Source organism: Odontesthes bonariensis, chromosome 5, assembly GCF_027942865.1.
Source record: "Odontesthes bonariensis isolate fOdoBon6 chromosome 5, fOdoBon6.hap1, whole genome shotgun sequence".
Lineage (NCBI taxonomy): Eukaryota > Metazoa > Chordata > Actinopteri > Atheriniformes > Atherinopsidae > Odontesthes > Odontesthes bonariensis.
Window position 1 is genome coordinate 33,984,193 of NC_134510.1, and position 13,868 is coordinate 33,998,060.

The 13,868-nt window shown below is 40.7% G+C and overlaps 1 protein-coding gene across 1 annotated transcript in view; it reads left to right on the forward strand.

Annotated features, from left to right (window-relative positions):
- Window positions 1-13,868, forward strand: part of agmo (alkylglycerol monooxygenase) — a 70,497-nt gene that overhangs the window by 22,951 nt on the left and 33,678 nt on the right. The window contains exons 5-6 of the mRNA XM_075466817.1: window positions 10,342-10,445; window positions 12,099-12,194. Of these exons, the coding sequence (XP_075322932.1) occupies window positions 10,342-10,445; window positions 12,099-12,194 (200 nt within the window). The remainder of the gene's footprint in view (window positions 1-10,341; window positions 10,446-12,098; window positions 12,195-13,868) is intronic.

Genomic DNA, 13,868 nt, shown 5'->3' on the forward strand with positions numbered 1-13,868 from the left:
AAAAAAAAGCTTCACCACTCAGGGAAAGACTGCATGGACAGTTAGCGCAGAATTCAGGGGTTTACTCGACTCTATGGTACATAGTATCATTAAAAGATTCAGAGAGTCCAGACAGATTTTAAGACCCAAAACCAAAAGATGAATCTGCAGTGGAAATCATGGCATGGGCTCAGGAAAGAAAAGAAGGGGGAGGGGGGGTCATACATAAGCATGATCTTGTGATGCTGGCAGTTTCTCTGGATCACAGCCTTTTTAAAATGGCCTTAGACAAAGAAATCTTGGATGTTGCATCTTCCAGGCAGCAGGGGGACCGTCCAGCTTGTTACTGGCACAGTTCAGAAGTCAGCACCTGTGTGGAATGGGAAGTGAATAAGTGCACTATATATGGGTTACACTGTCATCAACAAAGACTCCACAAGATGCTCCACAAGGTGCGGTCAGACCTGTCCTCCAGTGAAATCATTTGGAGCGTTATGACTAAAAAAATATGACAGATTCCATGTCAAACACACACTGCAAAATAGCTTCCAGTAGTTGGCCTCCTTAAGTCTGAGAGTTGTTAAGAGGAGACAATACAACGTAGTGGTAACCATACTTATACCATACTTTTCACATTTCCCAGCTACAACTATCATGTGTTGCTGTTTCTGTATCGTTTGGGTTATAGATTAACTACTTAATTCTATTTTCATTTACATTGTACACAATGTTCCAACTCATTTTCACAGCAACAAACTTGTTGTAAAAAGAATTATTCAGAACAAATTGCTTGGGGTGCGTAATGCTCCAGATGAGAAAACATTTAGCTGAACAAAGAAAAGGTATTTTGTGTTGTTGATAGATTAAATAGGCTGTTTAAATATCACATCTGCATTAAATGGTGAAACATTATAGGCATACACTATGATAAGGTGTGCATGTTAAAGAATTAAGCAGTTTTCCTTCTTTAAGGGTCAGAGGTTTCTCCAGCACCATGGGTAATAAAGCAGAGTCGGCCATTTTGTTCCTTCTCATTTCTTACTTCTCCTGTCATTTCATTCAGTTTGTCACATTTTCCTTCAGTTGGTTTGTGTTGAGATAATTCTGCAGGCAAAAAAAGCACAAACAATGTGCTGAGAGGAATTGGTGTTAACGTGTTTTTTTATGGATTAAGGTGATCAAGCACCCTCCAAACAGAAAAAAATGTGACACAACCAGAAACTTTGCCCACAGAGAATGTATTTAACATGTTAAGGGACTCTCTACTCCTTGTAAAGTATTTTTGCTTTGCGAGCACCTTTCTACATCCTCTGTAACTATCTGCTGGCGTGTCCACACCCATTCAGACCTGTGGACAGCTGTTGAGACATACAGATGTGCTCAGCACTCCTCCGTTGTCCTGCGTCCCCATGGATACACAACCGACGTGGATGTTAATGTTTGAAAAGGAGCTCCTCCTGACTGAGGGAGGGGATGGGGGTGAGGTTGGATGTCCATAAATCATCACCCCTGACGGCAAGTTCCTGGCTCGGTGCAGGTTGCAGGGCAGACGCAGGAATCCGGGCCTTTGCTTGGTTTGCTGGTTCTCTTGCTATGGTTTGGTCAGGATGTGGGAGTCTCACTCACAGCAGCAGAAGAGACCAAGTGAAAGGCCTCATGGGAGGTAAAGATAACATCAACAGTGATCTATAGGTCTCCGTCCTCTTACTCTCTGTCTGCCGTGTTTGTGTTCAAAGAGTGAAAAAGAATGTTTATTTGGGGAGAATAAAACTGATCTGAAGCTAGACATCACAAAAAGATCCGATCCACAGGGCCTGTAGGCACACGATTCAAACAAAAAGAACGCTTGTTATGATGAGTGAGAGGGTCGCTGAGCTCAGCGGAGGCCACAGTCCGGCTGTCTGCTGCCCTCATGTGCCCCGCTCGCTGCACAGACAGACTTCCCTCTGTCAGCAGTGATGATAGAGGAGCTGATTTTAACCGCAGACATGGTGGACAACTAACCCCCCCACACTGCAGGAATGAATTGTGAATGAGGTGGGTGAATGTGGGTTGTAAGAAATTTAAGAGCACATTTCTTTTACCATTGTTATAAACCATGATCTCTTTCTAATGAGCCTTTTAGAGCAAATAACTTGAACAGTTGGGTATTATCCCTCAGCACTGCCCACAGCTCTGACTGGAAGCATGTTTTCATGTTGTGTACAAAGTCGTAAAAAGAAAGATTCCTAAAATCAATCCAGAGGAGTTCACGGTGGACTCAATGGCTGCGAGGTGCCCAGGTCCTGTGGCTGCAGAACCAGCCCAGATCATCAGCCCTCCACCACCGTGCTTGACAGCTGGTGTGAGGTGTTTGTGCTGATATGCTGTGTTTGGTTTCCTCCAAACGGGCTGCTGTGCATTATGAGCAAACATCTCCACTTTGGTCTGCTCTGTCCAAAGGACATTGTTCCAGAAGTCTTGTGGTTTGTTCAGATGCAGCTTTGCAAACCTAAGCTGTGCTGCCATGTTCTTTTTAGAGAGAAGAGGCTTTCTCCTGCAGCCCTTCCAAACAAGCCATGTTCAGCCTTTTTCTAATTGTACTGTTAGAAATTTTAACATTTAACATGCTAACTGAGGCCTGTAGAGTCTGAGATGTAGCTCTTGGGTTTTTGACTTTGGGGTGAACTTGCTGGGACGTCCACTCCTGGGAAGATTGACAGCTCTTTATGTCTCCATGTCTTTAATGTTTTTTTATTTGTGAATAATTTTTCTCACTGCAGAACGATCAAATGTATTTGATTACCTGCTAATCACACCACAAATTGCCCTCTTAATTCCTTGGGAAGCAATCAGGGTGTGCATATTTTTTCCATACACTGCTTCTGCATTTTGCTTATTTTATTTAAATAAACCATGACATGATATAAGATGTCACATGTTGTTGTTCTTCTGAGGTTGTACAAACCTAATTTCTCAGATCTAAGATTTCTAAGGTCTGTTAAAGGAGAACTCCGGGGCATTTGAAGCGCATTTCCATTGCTAGAGGTTTTCAAATACTGATAGTAGGACACAGACAGGTGCAAATCTGCGCTCCCTGTGTGGAGATCGCGCTGTTCGCTCAGCCTGTCATGCGAGGCTAATACGTGGTGGCTAAGGGGCAAGCGCTAACCCTTCCACGTAAAACAACAACTTGCACACTGCAGAAACGTCACACCACTTTATAAACCATCTGACAATAAAGTCACAAGCCTTACCATCAAAACCATATGCATGGTTCTCACATTACTGGCATGGGGACGTTACAAAACAACTTTATAAACAGCATGTAACTCACCGGCTGGTTGTAGGCTCGCGCATGTGAAAGCCCAAAAGAGTCGATGGACGATACTCCCATATACAAAACAATTATCTTCTCTAGAAACACTGCGTTCAAGTATTTAAAACATTACAACAATACATGCCCAGTAATATTGTTGTAATGTTTTAAATACTTGAACGCAGTTTTTCTAGAGAATATAATTGCTTTGTATATGGGATTGTCGTCCATCGACTCTTTTGGGCTTTCACATGCGCGAGCGTACAACTAACCGGTGAGTGACATGCTGTTTATAAAGTTGTTTTGTAACGTCCCCATGCCAGTAATGTGAGAACCATGCATATGGTTTTGATGGTAAGGCTTGTGACTTTATTGTCGGATGGTTTATAAAGTGGTGTGACGTTTCTGCAGTGTGCAAGTTGTTGTTTTACGTGGAAGGGTTAGCGCTTGCCCCTTAGCCACCACGTATTAGCCTCGCATGACAGGGTGAGCGAACAGCGCGATCTCCACACAGGGAGCGCAGATTTGCACCTCTCTGTGTCCTACTATCAGTATTTGACAACCTCTAGCAATGGAAACGCGCTTCAAATGCCCCGGAGTTCCCCTTTAAGGACCAACTTTCTGACATATGTTTCCTTAGGATTTAAAGAGGGTATACTTTCTTTTGCACAAACATTTTTTTTATATTTGATATTTCAGAATTGTCTTGAGGGAATTTTGTCAAGTTTTCTCTTAGAATGGAGTCAAAGGTCTTTGTGACTTCACAAATATGTTTTTGGCCGCAAGTCAAGAATTCACAATTTGAAGTGACTGAAGATTTATTACACAGAATTATTTGGAAAGTCTTCTGAAGAAGTTGCTTGGAAAAGGCAGAAAGGAAGAACTTACCAGATCATGGGATGAAACGTCATCTTTAACCTTCACAAGAAAATGCACAATCAGCCGAATCATTTAGCAAACAGGAGATTCTGATTGGACCATAAAATATTTAACCTTTAGACATTAGCTTGTACATTAAGCTTGTAAAAAAGAAACAATTCTCTTGTGGCTGTGGTCTCACAAATCATGCATGTATCCAGCTGCCACGCAAAGAAAAAGAATTTATACAAACAAAAAAAAACAATACGAATATATAAATATCTAACAGGACAAAATACTGAAGTACTGAACCATTCAGATGGGAAAAGTCAGCTTCACTTTGTTTTTGGAGCCATTATTCAAGATTATAGCTCAATAAACTTAGAGGATGTTGTGACCATATTTCACACTGAATTGGCAACACTTGGGTGCCCAAACTAAACAACGGTGAACTCTTTGAAGATTTATGTGAGACATCCCTGTTTTCTGAACTTGGAGTTTCTTTTCAGCTTCGTTTTACACCAAAATCAATTCTCTCCTCCAGGAAATGAGCCCAAACAAAAAGTTATTGCAGTTATGAGCTAATGCGAAGCAAGAACAACAGATCTTAATAGCCAAGTCAAATGGTATTTTATATTAGCATGTGTAGTGTAAGAATTCCCAATCTGTGACGCAGACCACGTGGGGCTCTAAGGTTGGAGCCTGTGTGAATATCTGACTGGCCACAGAGATGCTCTTGTCCAGTCACTTGACTATTTACAGATGAGTAAAAGCTACAAGTTCTGGTACTTTAAACACTTATTATAATTGTAGTGATGCAGTGTTTATATCTTGTGGTAAATAATATGATAAAAGTCAACATGTTTCTGGATGTAGATGTTGTTAAAAGTATTAATAAGTGAGAAACTGGTATTTCTGATCATTTATTAGTGAAGGAAAATGATATTGCTGCAGTATACATTTCTTTATTTCACGTATTGTTGTTATATTGAATATTATTATTGATGAGACATAACTGTGGCAATTCCAAATGGACTGGCCAAATGAAAGGCAGCATAATTGGTGAAAAGCTTTATTGAAAGCAGAATTTTTCAATGTTGTTGGACAATACCCATCTTTTTTTTTAAACGTGGCCCCCTTCATCACCTCTGATTTGAATGCTGATCAACTTTTATTGATGAACGCACATTAAACAAGCAAACCACTTAACTACAATGTGAGAGTTTTTTGTGCAACACTCTTTAGGTTCTTATAAAGTCCATCATAATCACTCCTTCATTGAAATCAGTTTGCAACAGAGTTTCTCTTATTCCAGCACATTGAATTTATGGAACTGAGATCAATTAGAATTGGAACGGTAATGTTAAACAAAGACAACAAAAATAGCCGTATTTACCTTGCCTGTCACTGTCTATATAAAGTTTTTATACCCCGTTTGTGAGAGCTGTAAGTGGGCCTGACCAGGGTTAGTGTGTTTAGTTTAGAGTGTGTGACTGAGTTGTGTGGACAGCATGAAGTATGGCAGCAACTGAGGAGAGTTGCTCGACCATCCCACCGAGTCCTGCGTTGGCTGTTTGGGTTGGCACCCTATCCAAGAGCCCTCCAATCCAAACATTAGAGGCCTGTTCACAGCCCATTACTCCTGTGATTGACAGGGCAGCCCACCAGTCAGGGGGCTGCACACGAAGAGTGTTGCCTGTGAGTGCCAGGAGCTTGACACTCAGGGTGATGATTTAGGCAGTTGATTGATGCAACTGTAAAAGCCTTTTATAAGCTTTGAATGGTTTAAGGGTGTCGTTTTGGATCTCTTCTTATGTTATTTATTTTTCTTTTGTCTCGTCATACTTTCTTTTTATAGCAGCATTATTCAAGGTACAGATTGGCAGTTATTGCTGCTTAATGCAGGCCTTTACTAGAGCTGAATTTATGGAGCTCAACAGGACTTTGGTTCTTGCATTTATACGACTCTGGTTATGTAAGCATTGCTCCGAGCAGCATTGAGCAGGATGTAAACAGTCTGTGTCAAAGTCTAACCAAGCAATAATACATGACTGATTACAACTTACAGCCCTTGATTATGTGCCATATTATAATTCAGCAGTACAACATAAAGTAGTAAAACATTGAATCATTCTACTGTCAAACCTCTTCTGTTGTTGTTTGCATTCATTTGTTATTCCACAGCGTTTCTTATGTTAGCAGGACACGTGAAAGTTAATGCATAACAGATATGAAAAGGGCAAGATCATAACTGGCATGCCCACATTTAGACAATTAATAAATCATTAACCACAGAGTAAATATTTTGATATATAAATAGCTGAAAAGCAAAACAGTCGGTTCAGCAACTTCTTAGATATGATGGTTTATTATTTGAATTGACTTGTGATACTAAATTCACACACTGAATTGTTTGTTTAACTAAATAATTCACATTTTAATCAATAAATAAAGCAGACGCTTACCATTTTACCATTACCAGAAAGAAGCGGCTTAATTGCCAAAAATGAAAGCCTGTTGCAGCAACAAATGGCCTTTTAGACTTTATAAAGCCAGGAAAAGTTGTGTTGTATATACATGGGAAAATGCTGGATGTCCTGACTGATTTATTCAGGATCACTACAGTATAGCTTAACTGATGGGAAACTTTCTGCTTTTTAACGAATACAGTACTTCAGTCCTTCAGTGTTTCATTTTGTGGTGACGTGTCCTTAAAGTAAATGTCACTTTTCTGTTTTTCACATCATTCAATATGGCCAAAATCTTGTCAAGCTCGGCTTTTATTGCCCTAGAGGGTTTGTGTAGAAAACAAAGAGGTGACCTTTTTTGACCTGTTGCTATAGCGTCACCATCATCCATCAGATCACATTTGATCCCATGTTTTTCGTGAGGATTTGCACATCATTGCTGGTTACGATTCTAAGGTGAATATCTCGATGTGGTTTCATCAGGACAGTAAAGTGAGTGCAGACATAAAATGAGGTTGGTGGTAGATCGGCCATATACACATGCAGCCATCGTTACGATACTCAAGAGTCAACACTTGCACCCAGATCATGTTTACTAATGGCAAGTTGTGGATATACATTTGGGGCACCCACTGTGGGTTGCACTCATTGTCTTGTAAAATCTTTCCCCAAAGTTTTATGGTAAGTAGATAAAATGTGCTTGATTTATGGTCCATTTCATGCTTAGTAGGGCCCATTTGGAAGCTCTTTCTTTCGATGACAGCCATGTTTTTGCACCGTGCATGAAAAAAAATATTCTGCGATTTTTTTTTTTTTTTTTTTTTTTTTTTTTTTTAATTTTTTTTTTTTTTTGAAGACTTTAAAAGCAATCGCAAACAAATTTCCTCTTTAGGTGGGGTATAAAGTGTCATAAATGTCTCTCTAGGTGATTAGCGTGCACTCATCCTTGTCATTCCTGAGAAGTCTTGAGTAAGAGCTCACCGGAGGCCAGATGGAAGTACCTTCTTCAGCATTTCTCTGCTCTTGCTGGGAATGTGGGCTCTGTGGCATTGGTTCTCACCATTAACGGGGCTTCCCTCCTGAATAGGCCCTGCCAAACTATGCAGCATCCTGCCGAGTCCAGAGATGAGGACATGGGCTTGCAGTGAAGCCTAGCAGTTCCAACTTCCTATCAATGACAACAAGCATCAATCTTAGCCGCCCTTAGTCCTGGACCCTGCCAAGCATGACTCCAGCAAGAAGAAAAAACGCAAAAGCCTCAGGCTGCTGGAATTAAACAAAGGCTGGATTATCCCCTCAATATGTCCCTTAGCGGGACAATTCATCTTTGAATCCCCATGGTTCAGAGCGGAAGAAATGTCATAATTTTTCTACTTGGCTGATGTTGATGCAGTAAGTCTCCTCCCCTCTCAAACCCAGGCCTCGTCTGCAGAATCCCATCAGTTGCCTTGAGACGACTAATAAAGTTTGAAATAAAATCCAACCCTGTTGCTTCCATTTTGACTCAATCCAAAATACACAATTTAATATTATAAGTTACACTTCCAAAAAACACGCTGTGTGACTTTTACTCCTTCACACCTGCTGAATTTCAGCAATAACCCTGCTAAATAAAGAAGGTGTGGATTAATGCTCAGGAGCGGTAGCTTTCACCTGGGTTGTCCCGAACGCTTGAGGAATTCCACCTCGGCTTAACTCTTCAGAACTGCGCTCGGACAGATTGTGGCACTCCTCAGCTCTCAGCTGCGTGTTTGTTCAGGTGCAGCGAACCCATGACATCAGGTTTTATTGCTGATGGCCACAGTAAAATTCACAAGTTTATGAAACAGAGTGACAGAGTCGTTCGAGGTGTGGCTGTGAAATGATGGTCTGTGTGTAAAACTGTGTAACGTTGCACATGTGTAGACATTCTTGAGCATTTCTGCCACATGAAAGCATCAAGACTACAAATTTACTGGCAGTTGCAGTGTAGTCGGATTTGAAAGTTTACCACATACCACTTATGTGTCTCTTGTTTTGTTGACTAACATTTTTTACAACTGCAGGGCAATGCAGGACTTCAAGTTTTCAGTGTTTGTGCCAGTGAACCAGTGATACTAAGAAAATGAGTATGTTGAACCGAATAATACTTTATTATTCCACCTCAGAAATTGTACTGTTGCAGCTTAGATTTATGAGAAAAACTACATATATACTATGATTTAGAAATGAAAATCAAGTGGCAAACTGTTGGAAACCTCTGACTGCAGCCATGAAGGCACTGGGATGTTGTGTTTATATCCTGGCCACAACTAGCTGAAGACACCATATGCATCGTTGGAAGCAGTGCAGGAAGACACGCCTGCAGCTGCTAAAAAAACACAATGTCATGGTAGACAAAGTCACAGCCAAACGTTCAATATCAAGGGTGTATACTCTCCTTCTCAGCAACATGCCAAGAATTCCACCCAAAGGTCCGGCAGCTGGTCTCATCAGTTCCCAGATGTGTACGGACGGTTGTTGAAAGAAGAGGGGCTGCTACACAGTGGGAAACATCGCCCTGTCACAGCTTCTTTTTACACACGTCATTGCTATACAATCCAAGATGACATAAGATTTTTCAAGAAATAGTATTTTATATATTTTCCATCTTCTATTTTAAAACATATTGCTTTGTGAGATTTGAAAATCATTCATTGTTTTTATTTACATTTTAAATTGAATCCCAACTTCTTCTTGGGAATTGGGGCTGTATGTATTTAAATGTAAAAAATCCTTGTAGAAAATCTCAAGAAGATACAAAGAAAGACACAGTATGACTGGCGCTGTTTCTATTCTAAAACTTTATATTTAAGGGAATAACTTGTAAAGATCTTCATACAAAGTTGATACTTGTCAAACTTAAACATTATCATTGAGCTAAAAATACATTTCTGTGAGTGGAATGACTCACATTTGTCATGTTTGATTATTAACCTGATGTTTGAGTAACCATAGTACCACAAAACAACATTCATCCAGCCTTAATATGGTATTTAAGTCAAATGTAATTATATGATACTCCATCCCTGAATCACAATTTACTCTGAACATTAGGGTCGTCTTGTAAAATTTAAAACTCATTGAATGTCTTAGGGTTCCTTTAATTATCATGAATACATTACTGAATATTGGGCGTTGTGGTTCTACAATATTTGAAAGTTACTATTCTCTCTTGGATGGCAGCAGAAGCCAAAGTGAATGGAAGTTGCCAAAAAGCACAGACCGGACGGGGTGGTCCGGAAACGGCTCAGAGATCCAGTGAAACTTAACAAGCATGTTCCCTTTGGATGTTAAAATGAAGTGTAACACAGATTTAATGTAGCAAGTATCACAACACAGCAGAGGAATGTAAACTGGAGCACTGGGACATCAGGCTGGATGCTACCCAGCTGTAGCCGAATACCCCCGTAGTTATAGTAGCCTAAAGCCCTCCACCAGCACCACAGTCACCAGGTATTCTCGAGCCTGAGGTTTTAATCCCAGCCGGCCAGGAGTGAGGTTTGAATCACTCTGTTTGGGGGGTAAAAGGGTCTAGTTACTCATTCAGGGGAAAAAGAAGGGTACAATGTTGGGACAAATCTCATGTTGTGGTGCAAAGGGGTTTAATGTCTGTGCATGAATCTTGTGCATAATGTTCCATGGCTGCTGTCAGCTCTTTGTGAATGAACTGCTAACCTAATTCATGTTGGATGTTGCTGTGTGTTTAATTCTTTCCAGAGGTGTCCATCCTTTGGGCTGCTCACCAGGTTCACCACAGTTCAGAGTACTACAACCTGACCACTGCTCTGAGACAGTCCCTCACTCAGCAGTTTGCATCATGGGTGAGATATTTATTCTCCGAAAGTACAACTCGGCTTAATTCAACTCACTTAAATAGAATGATTAATGAATGACGCCCACGCAAATGTTTCAGCTGCATAGCCAAGGCCTCGTTTATAGTATTCTTCCGTGCATAGAACTCTGCTTTTGTCCAAAAACTATTAAAAACACATAAGTGAGTCATACTGTTGCATTGGATGACATGTTCCTTGATTACAGCGATCGCACAGACTGCAGTTTATTTTGAGTCTGTCGCTCATACACCATTTTCTTACTGTAAATACTCCATAGAGCACAAATCTGTTGGCAGTAAAAGTCCTCAACAAATGCTTCTGTTTGAGTTGTGTTTAGTGAAAGCTTCAGTGACCGTATGATTTACATTTCTTTAATGCCAATTCAATTGCAGCCTGTTTTTGATTGGAAATATGATCGATAGAATCAGCTCGACACAAAGCATGAAGAAAAAGACCCTGGGAAAATAACCCTGGGGTTTCGAGGGTAGCCAGGATATAGCGTCTGATCCAGGATGCCAGCTGGTATCCTTTCCAAGGCTTCATACCACACTTGGGGTGTTTCAGAAGCAGAGTGTTTTGTCTACATTTCTCTTTATAAGTAGCCCATGTGATGGTGGCATCCATTGAAGTTGGAGAATTATTTCAAAAACCCTGCCATTAAATCCACTCCTTTCTAGTGTTGCCCATCAATGGTGCCGTAATCACATCCTAGGTTTTTCTTATCTCTGCCTATGTAAGTGAACCTAAACTTTTGACTCTAACTAACCAGAGCGTATTCCCTGGAAATATTTTAAGAAAATTATGAAGTTGACAAATAGCATTTCAGGAAACAACCTCCTAACTCGCCCTTATTATGACAAGATATTAGAAAATAAGCCCGCACTCAAGATGGACATGCACACTTTAAAGTAACACAGGGATCTCAAACTCCGGTCCTCGAGGGCCGCTGTCCTGCAGCTTTTAGTTGTTTCCCTGCTTCAACACACCTGATTCAGATCGATGCCTCATAAGCTGCTTTGTGCTGAACTCAACAATCTTTTGAAGAGATCCATTTAATCTGAATCAGGTGCGCTGAAGCAGGGAAACATCTAAAACCTGCAGGACAGCGGCCCTCGAGGACCGGAGTTTGACATGCATACACTAAAGAAAATGGCAGATTTTTGCTCTTTGGCTCCCCCTACAGCTGTGGAAGGAGACATCGGTGTCTTAAAAACAAATCTCTGTTTCAGCCCTACAAATGTGGACATGTATACATGAATTTGTTGTTACGTTGAAGAGGCCACAAATACGGCGTCAAAAGCCAAAAAGTTCCACCATCAAAAAACATGCATGTTAGGCTAATTGGTGACTCTAAATTGTCCCTCAGAGTGAGTGTGAGCGTGCATGGTTGTGCATCTCGTTTGTCTCCGTGTGGCCCTGTGATGGACTGGCGACCTGTCCGGGGTTTACCCCTCCTCTCGTCCAATGACAGCTGGGACAGGCTCTAGCCCTCCTGCGACCCTAAATAGGATTTAGCGGGTATATAAAATGGACGGACGGATGGATGCTCATCATTGGTGTGTGGAGCCTGAACATTTGGGCTTTAAAGTTGTTGTCGGAGACTTCTCTGACTTCTGATTTGTTGTCTTTTCTTTTCTTCAGATTTTCTACCTTCCTCTGGCCCTGGCTTTACCTCCATCCATCTTTGCTGTTCACTTACAGTTAAATCTGCTCTACCAATTCTGGATTCACACTGAGGTAAATGTAACGCCACATGCTGCAGATCAGGGTTTTCAGAGTCTTAGCCAGGGATCCTCCCCTCAGATCAATCTTTGAAAAAAGACGCCACACTCATTCCACCTTTTCACTTTGTATTTCTAGATTCTGATTGCAATTTCTAGTTTTTGGTATTTTACAGGTATGCAATGAATAAAAAAGTCTATAATTAGAGCATTAATATCTTAAATGAAAGATTGTAAATAAACAGTAACCACGCAGCACCAGCTCTGTATGAAGTTAATCATCTATCAACCGTTGCAGATTTAATATGTAACAATAGAAAGCCTGTAAAGATCCGCCTGCCTATGCCAAAGCTAATCCGTCTGTTAAGTCGGGCTTTTTGACTGTTGCAGTGGAACCTGTATTCAATAAAAAATAATGAGATTTTATGAAAGATTCCAAACAGAAGCATAACCACTCTGTCTGCCTTTAAAGTCACTGGGAATATCACTTTTACAATCCCCCACCATCGTTAGAGGGAGTGAATGGATTTGGAGCGCCTTCCATCTTTTAGTGCACTATTAGTGAAAACAGTCATAATAGTCACAATTTTCTGAAGGGATGTAATTTATGCCTCCTTTATAGGCTTTTTTTGATGTCATGTAATTTACTGGCATGTTATTGGCTGCAGCTTCAGAGCGAGAGTGAAGTGGTGGAGACCCCTTTCATTCAAGATAAAACTCTCATGCTTGGCTGCCAGACGCAGTCATTACATGGAAATAATGAATCGCTGAGAAATTCTGTCCAGCCGTGCACATTGCTCCAGTCTGAGAGATCTGACATCAAAATATCCGAAAGAGAAACATGAACTGTGTGAAAATGTGCTTCGTGTGACTTCTGTAAACTGGAGTGACTGACTGAAGCATCTGTTTAATATCGTCCGACAAAAAAAATCATTAACTTGAACTCGACTTGCAGCTGCGGGGTTATTTAAGCTAGATTAGTTCTGGATATATGTGTTTATAACAATGATGTTGTTGATTGAGGAAGTTATTTCATTTGAGCGAGTTAACGAGGAAGAAAAATTTGATCACGAACGTGATTCTATGCTTCAAGGTGATAGTGACAGCGCATATTTGTCAGCTTATTAAAGTTACAATATCACTATCAAACTGCAATCCCATAACAAGTATTTCCAAAGGTTATTTAGAGAAGTCTTTGTGTCCAAGAAAGGGTTGAAATCTCCAGAGATTGCAGTGAATGGATTGAGGTGTTGCTTTTGCATCTTGGGAATAACTGAGCTGATGATGTCACATGCAGAGTTTGTAGGTCTTACAGGTAAAGTCGCAGCTAAAAGTTGAATATCTGGGATGCAGAGATGCTCCTTCTCAGTAACGTGTCCAGCATGGCGCCATTTTTCATTAACAGGCACTCGATGCCCTGTCATTTACGCTTGCCACCCTGCACTCTTCTTCTGCCCATAGGGTGTGAACGTTTGGTCGAGAGATTTTTGAGTCTGGAATAAGTTCTTGCAGCCAGCGTGAAAACCAGCAGGGAAATATTAAAGAGAAAAAAAAAGAACAGTGCCGTCATGGAAAAAAAAGCTCAATAGAATTTCTCAAGAATAAACAAAACAGACACAAGATTCTCATTTTCGCACATGAACACCAAAGAATTTTTTTGGAGATCGTGCAGCTTGATCTGCAAGTGATG